Consider the following 20,765-nt stretch of genomic DNA (forward strand, 5'->3'; position numbering starts at 1 on the left):
AGGGTTTAATTTAAATTTTTTTCCAATCTGTTCCATGGCCTGCTTGCTATCAGTATGATATGTGCACTTTATATGCACATCTGGAGAACATCTGCTGTAATTCTAGATCATATATTCACAGATTGCTTCACAACATAAGGTTAAATATGATGAGTGCATAGGAAAATAAAAATGCCAGCATAAAGCTAGCTTCATTAGCCATGGATGTTTATGTACCTGTCTCCAGACCCTTTTTATAGGATGTCATTAGAGTTTCATGTTGTGCCCATCTCATTAGCCATGCTAATGTTACAGCCCTGCAGGACATGTTAAACTGAATTCCACTGCTTAATAAGCATCTAAGCATTTTAGTCATCTATTTTTAACACACACACGCATGTCCTTCCCCCACACACATTCCCTATTAAACAGGAAAAACAAAGACAAAGATGCTAGTTAATTTGCCTGGGATATTGGAGGGCTAATTCTCACTGGATTACTTTCATCTCACTAGCAAATGACAGAAGCTGAATGTTACACAAACGAAACCCCACTTGTGCTGGCAGAATCCTAATGAATGCATGAAGCTGCACTAAGTAAAGTACATCTCTGATAAGTACCCTCCTTTCCTCATATATTTATGTCCAGGAGAAGTTTTGCTGGCACTGTGACATCAGCAAGCACCCACTGCACTTTCTTCTGGCAAAACAGCCGTCTAGACCTGGCCAGATTTTACACTCTGCCTCTACAGTGTGTGCAACACTTCTTTCTCTGCTGCAGTGGAGGTTACAGAGAATGATAGGACAACATCATGGACCTGCAAGGTTAATACAGAGTCTCCTTGTTGCAAACACTCTCAAACTCCCTGAAACAGAAACCATGCGCTAAAGACTTCAAATTTTATGAAACTCTGGAAGTTCAATCACTTCAGGTGGCCTGTTTCTTTGCTTTCAGACCTTCTGGTCTGCCTGATACAAGGGCTTCAAAAGGACAACTCTGCTTATTTGGTAGGCTGGCAACATTCTTCCCTGTGTCAGAGTTTCTGTGTCATGGAGTGGAGGTTCAGGATCTGGTGATGAAGAATGGGTTCCCTCCTTTGGCCTGATAGTGCTCCTTGACCATAGATGCAGGGTGCAGAAGGGGTAAGGCATGTGGTGAAAGCTATAGGTTGGTATGCAGGGCTTTTTATAGATTAATTGCTTCATGCAGGATCTTTGAGAATTTAGTGTGAGGTGCTGGTTTTACAGAGCTGGTAAATGTCCTTCCTGGGGAATGACTATCTGCAAGGGACAAGGATGGGCATAAGAAAATGGTCAGTGGCTGCCCAGGTGTGAGCCTGTGCTGCTTTTTGCATTCTTCTTTGTCCAAATGTAAAGCTTGGGTTCTTGGCCACTGGGTATTGACTTTGTTCCAGTGAAATAAATATATTTTAGGAAATTAAACTCTGTATTACATCAATAGGTCTGTTCTTCTTGGGCATGTAGAGGCCCACATTATTATTGTTCATTAGTAATAAATGGAACCATTCATGTATACCCATTGTGCATTAAGGAAACCAGGCCTCTGTGGAGCCAAATTAGACAGACTGTGTGATTAGATCTGCTTGCTAAGGCACACAACACTTTTATTAAACCCAGAGTGCAACATGCAGGTCTGGGGGCCAGTTCCTCAGCTGAAGCATGCTGGCAGCACTCCCTGTAAGTCAGAAAAGGTGCTCTGATTTACACCATCCTTTCTATTTGGAGGAGGGAAAACACGTTAATTAAAAATCTGCCATGAACAGCTTGTGATATTTGCTTCCAGCAATAGGGCACGTGCAGATACTGCCATGAAAAAAATCCCATTGTGCTACCCTGCTATTACAACCTTTTGGAAATCAATGTCTGGTTTATTTTTGGCAGGACTTCATTTAAAAGTAACGTTTTTGTTCTAGTCAGTGCAGTAGCATGACTTTACTGTTTTGGTTTTTTTTTGAAAATATGAAAATCATTACTAGCAGATTCTGTTAAGAAGAGTAATTTTTCATGTATATACTTTAAATCATTTCTAGAGGGAGAGAAAAATATGTTGTGCATCTATAAAGTCCATCTCTGAAAAAATATATGTCAAAAAGAGAATTACAACCTGTTCCTGGAGTGGTGATATCAACTTCCTAATTAAGCAAACTCAACTCCCCCCACAAAAGAAAAAACCCAAACCAAAAAAACAACAGAAGCCCCAAAAATCCCAGAAAATCCATACAGCATCATGGTTAGTTCACCTTAAAAATATACTGTAATCATCTTGTCTTCTAAAACTAGTAACTATTTAAATGTCCAATTATACTTTATACAAATAAGTATAAATAATAAGAATTATATTTATATATAAATTATAATAAACATATAAATCAAACAAATTAAAAACCAAAATATATTCCTGTTGGTTTTACTGTAGCTGCTTCTGGATATGAAACCGGGGAAAGTCAGCAGAAGCAGGCTTAAAATTAGGATAGATTTATTCAAATTGCACTGTTGGCAGTATTCAAACATGAAGAAAATTTATAATAGAAATGTAATTTATTCTGATTTCATCTGAAGTTATTTGTAATCTAAAGAGAAGATAGGAAATCCTTGAAGGATAGCAGATTGATACACACTCAGTCCCAAAAATGGCTGCTGCCAGTCAGAAGGGATATGAAAGACAGATTTTATTAATGTAATCCAATAATTTCCCAGAGCAGTCTTATCTTTGTATAAAATTGTTAGAAAAAAAGAAAGATCACACATAGGTTAGTTCATTGTGCCATCAAAAAGTGTGATTTTTTTTTTCCCTAAATTGCACTGTAGTACTAAGCTGAGTGTGTTTTATTTTAACTTGAGTTAGAATAATCTTGGGTGAAGCTCAGTTTTACAGAGTAAAAGAAGTAATTACTTCAGTTCTAAACCTGAATATAAGGCATCTATGAGCTGCTGAACCCATCCAATTTCAGCTTGAAATAGTTGGAATATAGCTGTAAAAATCTTAACTGCTTTCTTTGAACTAGGGCATTTACTCCCATGACCAGACTGGATTGTGCACCAGTAAGAAGAGCAGAAATTACCACTTTATTTGCCTCTTGGACTAGAAGAAGGCAAAGCTTTAGGACAGAGCAGGACTGACCTCCATGTGCCACTCCATAGAGAAGGGTTCACTGCTGGTGCCATGCCTTGGAAGCTGCTTTTCATGGACACCCAGGAAAAGTCAGAAGCACCAATGTCCTTTTTCATCCTGAAATTCAAAATATCGCTTGAAATTGAGAGACAACAAAATAAAGTTCACTAAGTTTCTTAGTTCTTTTTCTGAGCAACAGTTTTTTTCTGAGAACACAGTTCTGGCTTAAAGGCCAAACAAATGCCATTGCTCCATGAGTTCTTCCTGCTCTCATGTTTATGAACAATTTTTCCATGCTGGGAGAGTAGTTTGTTTACAAATCCATAGGGTTGGATGTCACCATATCTATATGATCATATTGTCTCAGGCATTTATAATAGATGTTTGTTGAGGTGGAGGTGGATGGTGTTTATTTCTCACCCAAGGAGGATTGTTAACATTTAATGTTTGACAGGAAGGCTCTTGGGAGAGAGAGGGAGGGAGGATGCTGTGCTCAGTGTACCTCAGTAGGCACAAGGAGGTGTTATCCTAAATCTGTCCTCTGGCAGAATGCTTTGTGACAGAGAGGACAAGTTAAAGACAACCTCTCCTCCTCCATGCTGCCTTGTGCCAGAGAGGCTGGCTTGGTCAAAAAATCACAGCTGTGTCACACAATTCAGAAATTAGGCAGAAGTATTACTATGAACCTTGCTATAATAATAACGACTGGGGTGTTGTTATTTTTCCTCCCAATCTACATAGATTTAATGGCCTAATGTTTTTACTTTGAATCTCAAATGTTAAGGTGCTAGCTGAATATAGAGGGCTGCGTAGTGTAGAGGCTGATTTTTTCTTCTTTTTTTTTTCCTTAGTATTAATGGTCTGTATTTTGTTATTTAAAATGTAATAGATTACTGTTGTTAATGTGATTTTTTATATTAATGAATCGCTTTTAAAAGCATCTGATATACCACAGCTGTATGACTGTCATCAATATTCATCAAGCCCATCATGACTAGGCTAATCATTGCTGACCTGTGGTATTGATTTGTCATGCAGGAGTGAACATGGAGTCTTTCAGTGTGTTATTGCTGCTATAATGACAATATCACAATGAACTTCTGTAATTTCTCACAGCTGACATGCATGGCAGATGAGAAATAATTTTAGTAGTTTCTATCTGTTCATCTTACAATGTTTCCCTATGTATATTTTCTTTATATAGTCTTCAACTATATCTGCTTTGCTTATTGCTTTAGTGATAGCAGGACTGCTATAATACCAAAAAAAATCTGAAAGGTCTGCTTTCCTTGTCCTAAACAAGATGTGATTGAGGTTCTACTCAAAGTAAAAGCAACTGTATGCCTTACAATAATATTAGTGTCAAGAAAACTCTTATCTGAAATTTGAATGCTGAAATCCTCCCATCTGAAATCCTGAATACCTTGTTTCTTAGGAAAAGCAAGTGGGAGCTGAGGAAAGGCAAGTCTAAAAAAGAAAGTATGTGAAGTTTGTTACAGAAGTTAAGGATAAGTGTATTTTCATATGCACAATTCATGCATATATCATTATAATTACCTACATGGGAATTTGTTATTTAAATATCTGAATGTAAATAATCTAAATTTAATGCTATATGTATATATATTACATTATGAATCTGGTTTTTGGGGTTTTATTTGTCTGATAATGTGTCTAGGCTGTCACAGAGTCATCAGTTTTAAGATGTTGAATGTGTTTTGTCTTCTGAGCTCACACAGACTTAGTATAGCCATTCTATGTAAATATAAATCTGACTTAAATTATTGGCTTTCCCTAATGAAAAGCAGTAGGACTATGGCTATTCTTTTGTTAGATAGCAATGTATGTAGTTGCATAAATTACAAGATTATCAGTGTTAAAAAAGATGAATCAAGTTTACAAATAAATACTACATATATACAGTAATTTGTATCAGATTATAACAGATAGTTATTCAGGGCTGAATGCATTTATAAAATTCACTGGTTTACTACTAAAAATGTGACTGAATACATATGCTGAGATATGCATCAGTGCAGCTGCTAAAAGGTTCATTCTCCTCAGAAAGGCAAATAAAGAAAATACAGATGCATAATACAGATTAAAAAGAACAATTCTACATCAGTAACTATTAATTGGATTATAATGGTTGAGACAGAACAGAAAAAATAATGGAATTTTTACCTGCTGTGCAAACAAAATCATGGTGACAATCAGAGAGGTACTGTCCATCCAAAAATATTTATATCATATGCAACTGGCTGAAATTTACAAGAAGTTTTCATTCATGAAATAAAATAAGATGTCAACAAAACCAGCTTAAGCTAATGCTATTGCAGTGGCTTTTTTGTTCCCTTACGACCATTATGCAAAATCACATTCTAGAAATATGAGATTAAAGAAAACATTTGGATTTCTGAATGCACACCCCTTCCAGTCGCAGATCCAACAGCTTAAGTAATGCATGTGACAATTGCCTATGCAAATTGTATTTTTAAAATACTACAGGCTTTTAAACAGCTGTTAAAATGCATGAGATTTCAAAAAAGCCTAAGAAAAGAATGTGTTTATCCATCATTTAGTGATTTGAATAATAGCTAAAGGCAAGTCAGTTTATATTCATTTTTGTTTCAATTTATACATGTGACATAGTTATGCTGTTCACACTCCTGAAGATCGTACATACCTGTGTCTTAACAGTGATAAGAGTCTTCTTTAAATAATGATATAATGAAACAATATTGATTCTTCCCTCTGCCAGATTGATAAAATATTTCCTATGCCAAATTTTGCTGTAGAATGAGATACCTTCTTGATCATAAGAGGGCTTCAGAGATTCATGGTTCATGTCAGATATAGTCCATCCATGGTGCCTATCCTGTGAATGTACATTGGTCTGAACCTTTCCAGCATTTCAGGGCCAGGCTCTAAGCAGATTAGCAAATCCTTCTTTGTCTGCTTTGTGCTAAAATTATCAAATTGTTTTCTTGGATTTGCTGGTGAATGTAAATCCAATAAGTGTGTCACAGGAACTGTTAAGGTGATTTCTAACCCCCCTAATTAGTACATTCCTGTATTTTCACAAGTAGAGTAGCCTGGCAAGGAGCATATTTTGCAGCTAGATTAATTGATCTTCTTGGTTTTGCTGTCTGTAAAACAGTGTGTTCATATGGATGGTCTCTTTACTTACTCATTTAGGCAACAAAAACATCAGTTCTGCAGTTTGACACCTAAATGAAGGAGGTGGTCATCATTACCTGAAAGATAAAATTTGTCACAAAAGTTATTTTCGTGATAGATTTTTTCCCCATTTCACAAAGCTTCCTGAGGATTTGAAGCCATCCAAGATACTGGTTCAGGACTGTGAATGTGGGTGAATTGGAGAGGACAGAAGGCTCAGATAAATAAGACTACTTCATCTAGCTTGCCTCACTGCCCAATAGAGAGAAAATACAGCAATTCTCAGTCTATGTTTGCAATTAAAAAGGCAGCTGGGACATCAAGTAAAAAACAACAACAAAAAACCAAAAAAAACCAAACCCAAACAAACCAGAATCTGTGAAAGGCGCCATGTAATTGTAGAGTGAGACAGACCATTTCTCATCAGAACTTGAGGTAGCTTGAAAGACAAGTTAAATCAAATGAGGAAGTGCACACTTTTTGGCTCTTAGGGGAAGAAATCTGGACCTGGCATTTAAGTGCAGTAGGGCAATTTTGTACATCTCAGATCAATTTTCTTTCTTTGTATTGCTGAGGTTTCTCCCATGTCTAACTCTCAAATTTATGAGAAATCATTACTGTGCTGAAATGTTGCCTCCAGTAAAAAAATGATAGCTCTGAGACTGCAATCCAGGGCTCAGAGCCTAAGGATTTCCATTTATTTCAGTGCTCCTTTGCAAGGGGTGCAATATTAATGGGAATGGTACTTAATGTAGATGGATTGCTATTGAAACATGCTGGGCACTCATACTTCATATGTTCTGTGTGGGAATGCCATTAACCTTCTTTTTTATTAATGGAGCAATATTGTCATTTTGGCTAAACCACAAGCTGAGTCTTCTAAGCCTGTTACTGAAATGTCTCTATTAGTGAAAGTAGAGTACTATTTCCAGGCACACATCCACCATCATGGATGGTGCATTTTGCCAAAACTTTGATTCCTCAGACTTCCCAGAGATGTGGCCTGCAACCTTGAGTTTGCAGTGTAGCTGCAGGAACCAAAGCATGCTACAAATTACATAAATTTGCCTTTTGAAATCAGTGTCTGGCTGGTTCTTTACTGGAAGTGTGCTAATATGATTTCATTGGACTCTTTGTCTTCAGTTTTAAATACTCCTTTATCCTTTTTGTTGCATCCTTGTACAAGGGAGTAATCACAAGCATCCAAACTCAGCAAGAGGTTACATAACCCTGGTTGCAGACTGTCATTATTGTCATTACCCCCTTGTACAAGGGTGCAATAAGGGTGCTGGAAATTTTCCAGCTGTTGGGAAAATAGAGCTGTAGGTGCAGAGATACCTGAACTAGTCCCATCAAAGCCAGTTCAGGTACCAAACTGCCTATAAAGCAATGCTTTGAGCAAACTTAGACACTCCCACTATGTAGGAAGGTCAGACCTGCTGGGAGTAGGAATTTGAAGTCCCAACTTGGTGTCTCAGTCCTCTGCTACTTCAGAAAGGAAGAGCTGACTTATCTTAATTTCTGTGACAGTACTGGAAGGCACTTGTCATTCAAGTTTACCAAAGAGAATTGCTTAAGTGAGTCACTGAACTTCAAGAAGTGGATCTGGTTTCCCAGAAAAAATGAAGTTTCTATCATGAGGTGAAAGGAAATGGAGGATTATGAGCATTAGGAATCTTCTGCTGAAAAAAATGTCAAATTTCTTGCTTCTGGGGCAGTTGAACAGCCCTTTGTGTTTGGGATCTCTCCAGGAATTAAACTGGAGAGGCCTGCAGACAGTGAACATGCAATTTATATAGCTGTGGTTGACTGATGGTAAATGTCCCTTTTTCACTCTGCTGTTAACATAACATCATATGTAGTGCCTGCCACATTAGGGGCAGTCTTTGCCTGTCTTTGCATTACAGACTTCCAAAAGAAATGTGTGTTTTAGCTGCCTGACCCTTCTGGATGTGCTCTCCCTTATCTAATTGTTAGCATTTTTAGGCTGTTAACATCTGTGCCTCCTACCTTTGCATATGTGCTGTATGTGTAACTACTATTAAGAAAAGTTTTATAATGGAACTTAGAAGTCTGTTCAAATCAGAATTAAGGAGTAGGTAAGGCATCTTGAGCAGCTTTTTTTGGGTGGGTGTGTGGCAGTGGAGTGTCTGTGTGAGCTGAGCCCCACTGTGGCAGAGCTGCAGCTGCTGCTGAGCACAGATAGCCTGGCCAGCAGAGCCATCTGCTGATAGTTCTGCACAGGAACGCCCTCAGCCCGGGCTGCACCACTCACAGTGCCAGCTAACTGCACTGCCAGTGGAACAATGGTTTATTTACTGATTTATTTATCGCCTGCCACACTGAAATGGAGGCTTGTCCAGCCCTCTTTCAAAACACAGGGATGCTCCATGCAGGGAGTATTTGCAAAGGCACCGTATGGCATCCAGAACTTTTGTGATGAGATTTTATTTGCTATTGTAATAAAATCAATGTAAAATAAGTATTAATTATTTTGGCAGTATTCATATTTTTGGCATTATTTTTAGCATTATTTTTGGTTTTGAATGCAGGCAAGGTGGACAGTGTTAGAATCCATCCCTTATGTTTGCACTCCTCTCTTCCATGGTTGCATTCCCATTGCCCTGTTTTTGCCTGACTATGGCTCTTTGTTTGCCTACAGTAACTGCATTGTATGGCCCCATGATTTGACTACACAGAATTATTCTCATGAATCCTGTCAGTCCCAAAAAAGGTGCACTCGTGTGACTGAGGGGCAGCTATTAACTGCAGGAACCCAGGAATTGCTAGAATCCAGCAGAGCACTGCTCTACATTGTCCCTAATCCTTGTTCTGACTGTGACCAAGCTGGGAAATACAAACACTCTGCTGGATGCAGGTTGCCTATCCATATTTCCATCCCTCTTTAAAAAAGGAAATAAAGGGAAGAACATCCTGCGGCTTTCTTTTCAGCTGAGACTTATAACTTCTGAGAGAAAAATAGAGTCGATTTTGTTGCTTCCTCTCATTTTTTTGTGCTGTTGAAGTATACAGGATTTACTCTGCAAGGTTCCTGCAAGCCATGTCATGGGTAGAGCTGAATGCATCTTTTACAGCACAATTGTTACAACTCTACACAACATAGCAGGAAAAGCTCAATAATCATAATCATCCATTTATACCCTGAAGCATAGAAATATGTAGAATTTCATGATAACAATGAAATAGTTCTGCATGATTTGTTGTCACATGAACATTAGAAAGCATCTAATTACCTGTTGAAATCAGAGAGTGAGTCCACAGCTTCTGATTGGTAATTCTTGCAAATGAAAGGAACAGTAGATAAAGATGTAAAGGCTTAGACTGAACCTCAAACAGTCCTGCCTTGGTATATTATTGGTATCTCTAACTTTTGTGTAATCTCCTTCTCAGTAATTAAATATAGCATTTGACTGATGAATATATCTTGCTACTTCTAGAAGATACATTTTTTGTTACAGCTATGATTATTTATCTTACAATATTTATTATGTATTTTTTAAAGTTGTATTTTGGAAATTGTTGTCTTTGTGGTCAAGATATTGCAGATAGGTACATAATGGAAAATTATTCTTTTCGTGTGTTAAATACTCCATGCAAGGGTAAATCTGTTGGGTTTTTCCAGCCAATATATTGCATATACATGTAAATATTTTTAAGGTTTTCTCTACAGTTAAATGGAAATAAATTATTAAATCTGTTTTTTCAGGATATATAAATAGCTGAACTATGCTGGTTATCTTCCAGTGCTGTCCCTGAGCAATCAGAGGATATTCATGGGAATAGCTACACCCACTTCATCCTCCTGGATAATCCTCCAGGGGAAAGCAAGTAAACAGCTAGGAGTAAACAACACCAAGCTTTGATACCTGATGAACAATTCCAGCCCAAGGCTGTGTTTTAAAACAATTCTTTTTAATCTGTCTAGATGTGAACTCTTTTAATTTCTGCATCAAAGTAGTTAGTTACAAAATTTTACTCATTTGTAGCAAAAGTATTCTGTCACTGTGATTTCCACTCATGTGAGAGGAATACAAGCTATTTAAACAATCACCTGCCTTCAGCACATTGCCCTTCAGCGCCCAGTGTGGAGCAGCTCTGAATGCACAATTTGTGCACATCAGTGTCTCCCTGCTGGCTGATCCACCCTGAGCAGTGCAGCAGCAGTGCCCTGGCCACCTGCCAGCCCAGGCCCTGGGCCATGGCTGATATCAAAGCCTTCCCAGGCAGTTCTGGGAGGTGGTAAGCACTACAGCTCCAGAGCAAGCAGGGAAAGCACAAAGTGGCCACTACTGACCACTGGATTCTAATACACAATCAGGTAATCAAACCCCATGGCAGCAACAGCAGCCTGCTGGTTCCTGGCTGCACAGCACAAAGAGCTCTAAGTCCATTCTAGCACATCCCAGTGGAGTCTGTTGTTAGCCCAAACCCTTCAGACCCCACCCTGGGCACCAAACAGAACTGCTGTGGTTTCACCCCCTCTGGCAGCCAAGCCCCACACAGCCAGCACTCCCTCCCTCCATCCCTCCTTCACCAGCAGAAGAGAATTGGAAGAGTAAACTAGAAAACTCATGGGTTGAGATAAAGACAGTTTGATAGGGAAAGCAAAAACTGCCGAAGAGACCAAACAAAACAAGACATTAATTCACCAGTTCCATGGGCAGGCAGGTGTTCAGCCATCTCCAGGAGAGCAGGGCCCATCACGTGTGATGGGAAGACAAATGCCACCATTACAAATGTCCCCCTCTTTCCTCCTTCTTCTTCCCACTTTATACACTGATCATGATGTCACATGGTCTGGAATATCCCTTTGGTCAGTTTGGGTCACCTGTCCTGGCTGTGTCTCCTCCCAGCCTCCCATTCCCTGCCAGAGTGAGTGTGAAAAGCAGAAAAGACCTTGGCTCTGTGTAAGCTCTGCTCAGCAATAACAAAAACATCTCTATGTTATCAGCCTGTGTTCAGCACAAATCCAAAACACAGCCCCATAGCAGCCACTGTAAAGAATGCTAACTCTACCCCAGTCAAAACCAGCATAATCTGCCTTACTGTTAGCAGTTCAGTTGTTTTGAGGCTTTTGTAGATTTTCACTCCTAAGAAATTCAATCCTTTGTGTTTTCACTTTCAGCTGGTAGGTTGTCTTTGAATTTCAAGAGATTTTTAATAAAGTATATGTTTCTGTATCTGCACCTTAAAAATATTCTCTATCTTTCATCTCCCAAAATGTAACAATTATTACATGAGGGAGTTGGAAAATGGAAGCCTCAACCCTTTTTTAAGAGCTGCTTTGAATAGTTGGAGAAAATAGCTGGATAACTATAATCTTGAAAAGATTAAAAATTCATAAGGGAAGAATAACATCTCGATTTTTTACTTGATTAACAGAATTCCCAAATCCTGAAAATGCCATCTTATCCTAATTAACTTGTTCGTTTAGAGAGAAACACTTGCTCTAAACCCTGAGGTGAGAAAGCCACCAGATGTTCAGTGGCTTTTTAATTTTATTTTCTTTTTCTAAAGGCAAACTCTCAGGAGTTATTAAAAAATACCTTTACATGACAAATCTTGAAGATGAAAATAGTATTTTCAAAAATTGCTTCTCTCCACTTACCTTGCTACGGTCAAATTTTACTACAGAGCATAGCACAACCCCCAGAGAGTTGAAGTCTGTCACTCAGGTCTGGGATGTGGTTATAAGTAGGAATCAGCATAACTGTAATGAGTAGGAGAGAAACAGGAGTCAAACCTGATGGATTAGAGGTCTTGGAGGCGATTCCATCTGCCTGCTTCTCATCCCATGGTTTGTCACAGTGATTGTAACATTCCTGGTACATACAGTATGTGAGTATGAGAGAGGCTTGTCTTGAGCAGGGCATAGGTGAGCTATGGATCAGTTCAAATGCAGTAGAGGAAAAGTGAAATTAATACAGCTGTGCTTGGGGCATTTGTGATGGTCAGCAAAGGTGCATTCACTTATGTCACATGAGGGTGATCTGGTTCCTGTTGCTTTGTGTATTATCTGGGGAAATCTTTGAGCACTGCAGTATGATATAGTGTAGATTTTTATTGACTTACACTGACTGCATGCCATTCAAAACTTCTTTACTTTTTTTAAGCAAAATCATCCATTTTGAAACAGGAGCAACAATAAGAAGGTTTTTTTTTTTATTGCTCGTGGCCTGTCTTTAATATTTGTGTGGAGGAGTATACTCTAGGAAAAGTGAACTGCAGAGCTGTGTGTGCCTCATTTTTGGAATAGTTCCAGGTTAGATTTGTGATTTCCAAGCCAAACTTTGTGCTTCTCCAAACCAGTCTGGTCATTGGATCAGCTGCTGCCTTGCTGCAGCTGTCTGGGGCTATAATGAGTGTGGAGCATTTATCCCTATTTGAGGTCTTAGAGCTGAATGCAGCTAAGTAACTACAGCATCAACTGATACACACGGGTTTGTAAGTGATGACTGGATGCTGTTTTGGAAGAGATACTGTTGTTCATGTCAGTTTGACAGTCATAAAATAATTTGGGAATGAGGCAGTAGCAGCTGCATTAATTTTCTTCACCTATGCTATCCACATTAGAGGAGATGATAGTTTGCCTTTCCAAGTTCAGGAGCTGTTAACGTCCTTAGCTGTTGTAGGCCAGGCTGAGATTGGGTAGTTAATCCCCAAAAAAACCTCATTGTATGAAGTTGTTTCTTGATCACCAGTGACTCTTAGTAGATTTAAGGTTTCTGCCTATAGAAAAAAATTACTTATAACCTACTTTATCTGTAATGAGTACAATATACTGAAAGTGTAATAAAATGCATATAAATTGCATAAGACCCCCAACATCAAAAGAAAAATAAAAAATAAGAAAAAATAAGTGTAACTTACAGAAAGGAAAGAAGGAGATGTGATACAGAAAATAATAAGATCTGTGGACCCAGAAGCAGTCATATTTTGGAGAATCTTTGTGAAACTGAGCAAGAAAAATCCTTAAAAATATGGGAAGCTACAGTAAAGGAAACATTCCATCTGGCTCTGGTGGGAGGTGACTGGTAAAAGGACAGAGCTGAGTCTCTGGATAGAATCTTTGGGATAAACTGAAAATCTGTGTGTTCTCTTTGCTCTGGTATAGCCTGATTATGCTTGAAGCATGGTTATGTTTTATAGGAAAAGAAAATAAAGAGTTAAAAGAAAATGTAATAGTGTAATCTGCTGACTGTCTAGGTAAGCAGAAAAACTGGCAGTTGCATATAAGAGGAATTTTGGTGCAAAATGGAATTTTCAGTGTGCCTGTGTTAAAGTTATGATTAATGAGTGGTGATGAGTAGACTTTCTGGTAGTAAATGACATTCTGTACATGCAGCTTGTTTGAAATGCCATGGTTTCATGGAAACGTGGAAAATTTTGCCTTGGACATGCCTAATATAACTGTAAGGAAAGTATTACATTAATAATGTGCATTTGTTCTCTTTATTTTTAACCTGTTTCTTATCTTTTTGATTCAGCAATTCTTAAAATTAGATATAATAATATCTGTTTTGCTTTCTCTGTTCCAGCGAATTCGAGATCTAGAAGATAAAATAGAACTTCAAAAGAGGCAACTCAAAGAAATTGAAGAAAAGGTAAATTTATGTCTGGGCAGTACCAATGGATTTTTCCATATAAAATTGTTTTTTCTCTCTTGCACTGATGTTAATAGTAATTAACCTAATATCACAAAATCTATTTTAAGACAAGATAAAATTTTAATTGAGTCATTGCTGCATGAAATGCATCTCTGTTCCTAATGTGCTCAAAATTATTTCCTATCCAGGATTTCTGTCAATTACAGGAAGGAATCAAGGAGTCTGGAGAGACTCTAGACTTATAGAAGGATGATTTGCTGTGGTTTAGATCAAGAAAGAACAAAGATTTGTCTCTGAAAAAATTGGTTAGCTCAGCCCTACTCTTTGTATAGCATTGCTATGCACAACTTTCAAGTAATGAAAAATAAAACAAAATTAGTGAAATACAAGTGAAATGCTACAATTAAGGAGCATTTCTTGATTTAATATAGAAACAAGTTACTATAATAGATATGATTATTTTTTTTAAGAAGCAGCTCTGATCAAAGCTTCAGACAGCAAAAGAATTTGTGTCACTGTGGTTCCCAAGCAAGGGATGGCACAAGGTTTGTGGGATGTGGGCTCAGGTTTTTCCCAGGTCTGTGGATTTAGACTGCTGTGCAGAGTATGGACTGACAATGGGTCTTTCAGTGCTCCAGCACTGTTTTAGGCCCCAGCAGTGTTTTAGTTATGTTGCTCTTGCTTAACCAGTGCCTAGATCCCAATATGAGTCACATCCCAGGTTCATTTTCTTCAGCATTTATAGATATGTAATCCTACATAAACCTACTGCTGGGCTGAATGGAGGTGTTAGTGGAGCTTTCAGTCTTTTTTTTCTCTTGGGATGAGAATGGGGTAAAAGGACAAAAGGAAGGCTTTTGCAGGATTCTGGAGGGACTTGAAAGGTGTCAGTGGGGTTTGCAGAACAGAGAGGCTTCAGGGAGCAGCTCACTGGGTGTGGAAAAGTTTCTTCCTCACCCTTCTCTGGTCTCAGCATCCCTTCATCTGCTTTCAGGATGTGGCAGTCCTCCCAGTTGCACTTCTAGCAACTATTCCAACTCCCTCAGCATCTTCCTTCCTTGGCCCCTTCTGCTCCTACAGTAGCTGTCTCCCCTGTGCTGTAGCCTTCTGCACTTTCCATTCTGTGTTTGTGGAAGAGCCTGCAGAAGCTGGGCTGTCAAGTGCTGTTTTTGATTATTGCTCTATGTCACCCCCAGTGACGTGCTGGGGCTGCTCTGTCTGCATCCACTGGGAGGGCAGCACTTCATGTTTGCACTGGCAGAGAAACACAGGCAGTTTTTACCCTTTAAAGGGCTCTTCTTCTGCCTTTGCCCTCTTCTGCCCCTGACCACGTCTGTTCCTGAAGCTGCTCCTGCCTAGCAGCCATGATGTCTAAGGTGCTACACTGAACTCCTCAAAGCAGAGAAATGTTGAGGGATAGACAATACTTGTACATACTAAGTTATTTCAAATATTACTGCTTATCCATCTGTTCTAAAAAGTCAACATCTCTAGATGTTGCTATTGCCAAAATGTAAGCATTTCAGGCATTGCCATTGCAGTTTACAGAGCAGGTATAGGATTAGCCAGACTGATAATTTTGGAAATGGAAAATAGCATTATCTCTGCTGGTTCATCAGCCGGATGGATGTGGAAAAGCACTGGAAAAGAAAGAGCTTAATCACAAGCTTAGCAGAAAGCTGGTAATGAGTTAAAATGATTAACATCCTCTTTGCTTTAATGTTACATTAGCAAGAGACCTCAAAAAAGCTTCATCTCTTTCTATTAACCTTCAACTTCTGCATGAGTGGAGGGCTTCCTTCTATCCCAATTACACTTGAATTATTTTTTCCCTGGGATTAAATCCCATTCTGATGGCCCAAAGGAAGATTGTGTTGTCAGGGAATTAATGAATGATATAATTTTACCTCATTGTTCTTCTAAAGGTTTAATGTGTTAAAGGGTGCAGACTGACACCTACATGCCACTGATACTGAGTACAATAATTTCTTGTGGAGAGAAGTCTTATGCTTTTGAAGGAACAGCAGCATTTATAGCTGAGCCCATTGCTGGTGGTGATAGCTAAGGGCAATGCATCATTTACTGTATCATGAATATGACTTTTTATTTTCCTTTAGGAGTGGATTCAATTTTTAAATTTTGTGTAAAATTCTGTCAAATCAGAACATAAGGATTACAGTATTTCTTCCCTATAGATTCTTCAGCAAACTATCCTGTTTCTAGAGGCTATACAGAAGAATGATATAAAATCTTAGTTTCAATCTGTGAGTTGATGTACTAGGAGCAAATGTTGTGTAAATATACTGTGCTCTTCTCATAGCTGGTTCTCTGCTATTTCAGTTGCATTTAGGTTGTGTCCTTGGCTTGTTAAGTCTTGGTTCAGGAAAGCTTTAGTGTGTGTAATTAAAAGTACTCTGAGTGAACCACAAAGCCAAACATAATATATATGAATTTTTTAAAATCCAGAGATTTTGCCATTGTAAAACTGCCCTCAAATGCTGATTTTTTTACTGCATTTTAGAGTAAGATTGGTATACTGTGTCTTTCTTTCAATTAATGATGTAAGACTAACTGCTGTAATGTCACTGGATTTCATATTACATCTCTTACATCTTCTTTCTTTTCTTTTTTCCTCATTTTCTTTTGATCTTATGTTATAGTTTTTGTTCCTTTTTTTGTTTTTTTCACTAGCATTCATTCTGTGGCCTTGATGACACAACTGAGCCGAGACATGTGGTTGGTATTCTTTATATTTCTTTGTACTCCCTTTTTGACTCCTAGGTTTTGCCATATTTTGGGGATTGTTTTTAAGACCCTGAAACCATGAGGAAGGGCATACTGGTTTTACCTGCACAGAGAGGAAGAGTCATCTACAAAGTCCAACTTGGATACTTTTCTTCCTAGATTTCTGCAGAAAATCATTGGGTTTTCAATGAGCAGTGATTTTATATTCAAAGATACTGACTGCCATAACTGCAGTGAGTGCTTTCCATTCTTGCAGAGCCAGGTACATTTTGTCTGAAATGAATTACAGTTAATTGCTGTAGATTCCTGCCTTCTGTCATGCTGGATGGAAAGGTGGCAAATGATGTTTGGCTTGTTTGGCTTTCTAAGAAGCCCTGTGAGCATAACCACCCATGCAAAATAAGGAGTTAATTTTACTTCCTCCAGATACTTGAGGCCATGAAATAACTTAAGAAATAATAAGAAATTTTCCCTTTTATGAGCCGTTTTGAAGGTTGCAATGTAAATGACACAACATGGAAAGGGTGAGGATAAAAAACTTCTGTTCCTCTCCCTTGAGACACTGCCATCATTCTCGCTGTCCTTTCAGTGTCCTGACCTTTCAGCTCAGTGCCAAAGGCAGTGAATTTCTTCAGCTGTAGCAGGAGCCCTAGTGCCAGTACTCACCTTTCACAGACAGCAAGAGGGAAATGCAATTTAGAAAATCAGTCCCAGTGCTCTTCCCTGGAGCAATGCAGGTTCCACACTGCCTTTCAAAAGGATGGTGACTCAACAGCCTAACTGTTTAAGTATTAAACCATGCTTTAAAGCTATTGAATATTACACAGTATTTGTATTGTTACTGTTGTAGGGTTTGGGGGTTTTTTGGTTGTTTTTAACCCAGTAATACACAATGGCTTTGCCTTTACAAAATTTCCAAGCTTTTTCTTGTGTAATCTGTTGTGAATTATCTTCAAGCAATCTCCTTATAGTGGGAGTTTAATCAACATCTTTGAAACTGCTATCAATGCTGTGTGATGAAAAAGAATTATGACAATAGTTACCCCAAGCCCCTGTTATTATCATGAAACAATATTCAAAGCATAAAACAATGTTTTCTTCTGTCCATATCTCAAGTACTTTTGAGAAATCAGACTTGTATTATTATGGGCTCTTTCTAGGATTTACTCAGGTCCAGCATGGTCAGTTATCATCTTTCTGTTGATACTCTTTGGAACTTGCTTTACTGCTTAGGCTTTTTATTTTTCAATAAAATGGTAACAGATGCAGATGGGTGGAATGTAATTCTCAGGTATTATTGTTTTCTTAAAAGTGCAGGAACTTTCTTTTCATTATTAGTAACTGAAAAGTAGTTGAAATTGAACAACAATTTTCAGTAATTTTGGGATTTATTCTGAAATTTTCTTTATTTTGCAAAAAAATGAGCATATGCTTATAGAGAAGTGTTTGAAAGAAGGTGAAACCTAGTGGTAAACTATTCATCTTTCCACAGTTTGAAGTGAATTTCTGGATGAGATCAGATAAGACAGATGCTATTTTGGTTAAGATAAGTTTGAAAGAGTAATGTTAAAAGAGTCACCAAACTGTTGTCTTTGGAATTTCATCCAGGTTTTTTATACTAGTCCCAGTTAGAGGTGCTAACATTTGGATGAATATATTTGTTTTTAAATATGTTGAAAGATATACTGGCCAAGCCTAGACATATTTTATAAATATTCAGTAAACAATGAAATCACCAGCATTTTAAAAATTCTGTTTAAGATATTTTGGCATACTATGCATTCAAGGGATCTATAGGTTTCCACACTTATATAACCGTACAGTATTCTGGTCCCTTTGGATTAAAAAAAAAAAAAAAATTAAAGAAATTGCAAATGTTAATAGTCTCCAGGAAATGCAGTGTGCTGATATAATGTGCCACTCTTCCTGTTAGCAGTAAGTACTTAAGTAATTAAATTCAAGCTTGGTGACAAGCATTTTGAGGAGATAACATAGGAGTAATGACTGTGCAGCCACACAACTACTCAGCTTTTGACATTTCTAAGAGTGCAGATCACATTGTGGTGCTGGTGTGAAGGGCAATTTCCTTTAATTCCTCTTGCCAGGGGTGAATCTGTCTCTGATTAATCCAAGACTGGAAAGCTAATTTTATGATACTTATTTATAGTTGGACTTTTCAACACTGTTAACTATTTCAAGGCAAACCAGGTGATTTACTGGTAGTAATTTTGGTTTTGGTTATTCTGAAGGTAATATAAAGCATACAGAAAGGCATTATGCAGTTTGTGAATTTAGGGTTTGATACCAACATGTATTTCTAAAGTATGTTTTTTATCTAAAGCTCAGCAGACTTTTTCTTTTTTTTGTTGTTTTTGTTTTCTGTTTTGGTTTTTGTTTTGTTTTACAGGCTATTACAAGAACCTATGGAGTGAAAAGCTGAGTCCACGTGCAAAAATACAGAAAATATTTATTAAGCATCTTTAAATTGGTGCATATTTTCATAAAGCAGTTTGCATAATACTTGAAGCTGCAAAATATTTGAACTTAAAATTAGAGATTTTTTTTTAAAGATATGGCTTCAAGCTGGGTTGATTTCACAATCAAATAAGGACCAGCACATCATAAACACTGAAAAAAATATAAAAAGAACTTTACACTCTCACACCAACCAAACAGCAGAAAAAATACAAGTGCAATTACTGGCTGCTATGTGAACTGGTCTCTACCAAATGGTTTTCTTACAGTACTGAGATTTTTGTCTCCATACTGCATGCTTTCAACAAATGTGGTTTGCATTTCACCCAAGAAACACAGGATCTCCTTTTTAATATCTCTATTAAAGAAGCTAAGTGTTTGACATTAAGTTGTCTATAGTAAATAGCTGACAGGAAGCAAACTGTTCAAAGCTGGAAAGGAATAAAAATTTGCAACCCTGCAATGGTAAAACTAATGTTAAATTCCTAAGTTGGAAATCCACAGGTACAGTAAGGAGGGGTTTTGGAGAAAGGCAAGATTGAAGTATGAAAACTTTAAAGTGGGTGAGAACTGTGTGGGAAATACGATTCTTTGAATGTTTCTTGAAAAGTAAGGCAATGTCTTGTAAAGACAGCACTGGGAAAATGACAGATTCCATGGTGGCCTGAGAGGCCAGGAAAAGAGAATGCATGATGTGCTGTGCTCAGTTATCTCTTCAAAAAGAAAGAAGGACTTGAAGAAATGGGCATGTAGATAAATGTGATAAGCAGTCAATGACCACCTGAACTGCAGGAAAAATTTGGGGTGAAGCACACACAAGAAATGGAAGTTGCAAAGAATTTTTTAAGAAAATGGTTAGAAAATGAAAAAATATTACTCTTTCAAAGAGAGAGAAGCAAATCAGTGCTTCAGAACTGGAAAGGCAATATGAAGAAATAGATAATTTTAATTATTTCTGAAATGTTGAGGCAAGATGAAAACATTAAGAGCACAATATTAGAAGATAACTTTCTCCTCCCTCACATATTCTTGAAAATCATATTTGTGTAGAAATCCACAGAGCAACAAGTCTACTTCCATGGACACACTGAACTCGAACATGAATTTGCTCGTTACAGTAATACATCACATGAAGGGCAAATTATGATTGACATAAGGCAATGAACGACTAAGGAAGGACAGAGAAAGCTGTTGAAGGTGCAGGAATCAGCCTCAGAAGCAGCCTGTTTTCTCAGATAATTATCAGGCTTTGAAGAGAAGGACTCTGCACAAAGAATCACTGGATAAGATAATTTCCCTGCAAAGGAGCTGAGACACTCTACAAGATTAATTCAGTCACATACAGCAAACTGTGGCTGATGTCAGGGTCAGAATAACCCTGGGAGGAAGCACAATTTACCTTGGAAACAAAGATCATGCAAAAGTCTGGAATCTCAATCCCCAAAAGAATGTGTTGCTCACAATATATTGTTCAAAAGGAACAAGCATTTAGAGAATGTGTTTTCAAATAGAAAATTTTCATGTTTTAGTTAAGGCTTTTAGCAGTGTGATGACAGAATGTGGAAAAATAAGGCCTTCACTGGAAGAGAGAGTTCTGGCATCACTCAAAAGGCAAAGGACCACAAC

General features: G+C 37.9%; 1 protein-coding gene and 1 long non-coding RNA gene across 2 annotated transcripts in view; one reads left to right on the plus strand and one right to left on the minus strand.

Moving 5' to 3' along the window:
* JAKMIP1 (janus kinase and microtubule interacting protein 1) overlaps positions 1-19,171 on the plus strand; it is a 140,685-nt gene extending 121,514 nt beyond the window's left edge. Inside the window, exons 20-22 of the mRNA XM_079306394.1 lie at positions 13,851-13,916; positions 16,611-16,655; positions 19,072-19,171. Of these exons, the coding sequence (XP_079162520.1) occupies positions 13,851-13,916; positions 16,611-16,655; positions 19,072-19,104 (144 nt within the window). The 3' untranslated portion in view covers positions 19,105-19,171. The remainder of the gene's footprint in view (positions 1-13,850; positions 13,917-16,610; positions 16,656-19,071) is intronic.
* On the minus strand, positions 4,380-6,571 carry LOC306802358. The gene is made up of 3 exons (XR_013774347.1): positions 6,302-6,571; positions 5,296-5,372; positions 4,380-4,578 (listed from the first exon to the last, which is right to left on the minus strand). It is a non-coding gene; the product is annotated as an uncharacterized lncRNA (long non-coding RNA).
* Positions 19,172-20,765: the final 1,594 nt, after the last annotated feature.

Source organism: Erithacus rubecula, assembly GCF_903797595.1.
Source record: "Erithacus rubecula genome assembly, chromosome: 5".
Lineage (NCBI taxonomy): Eukaryota > Metazoa > Chordata > Aves > Passeriformes > Muscicapidae > Erithacus > Erithacus rubecula.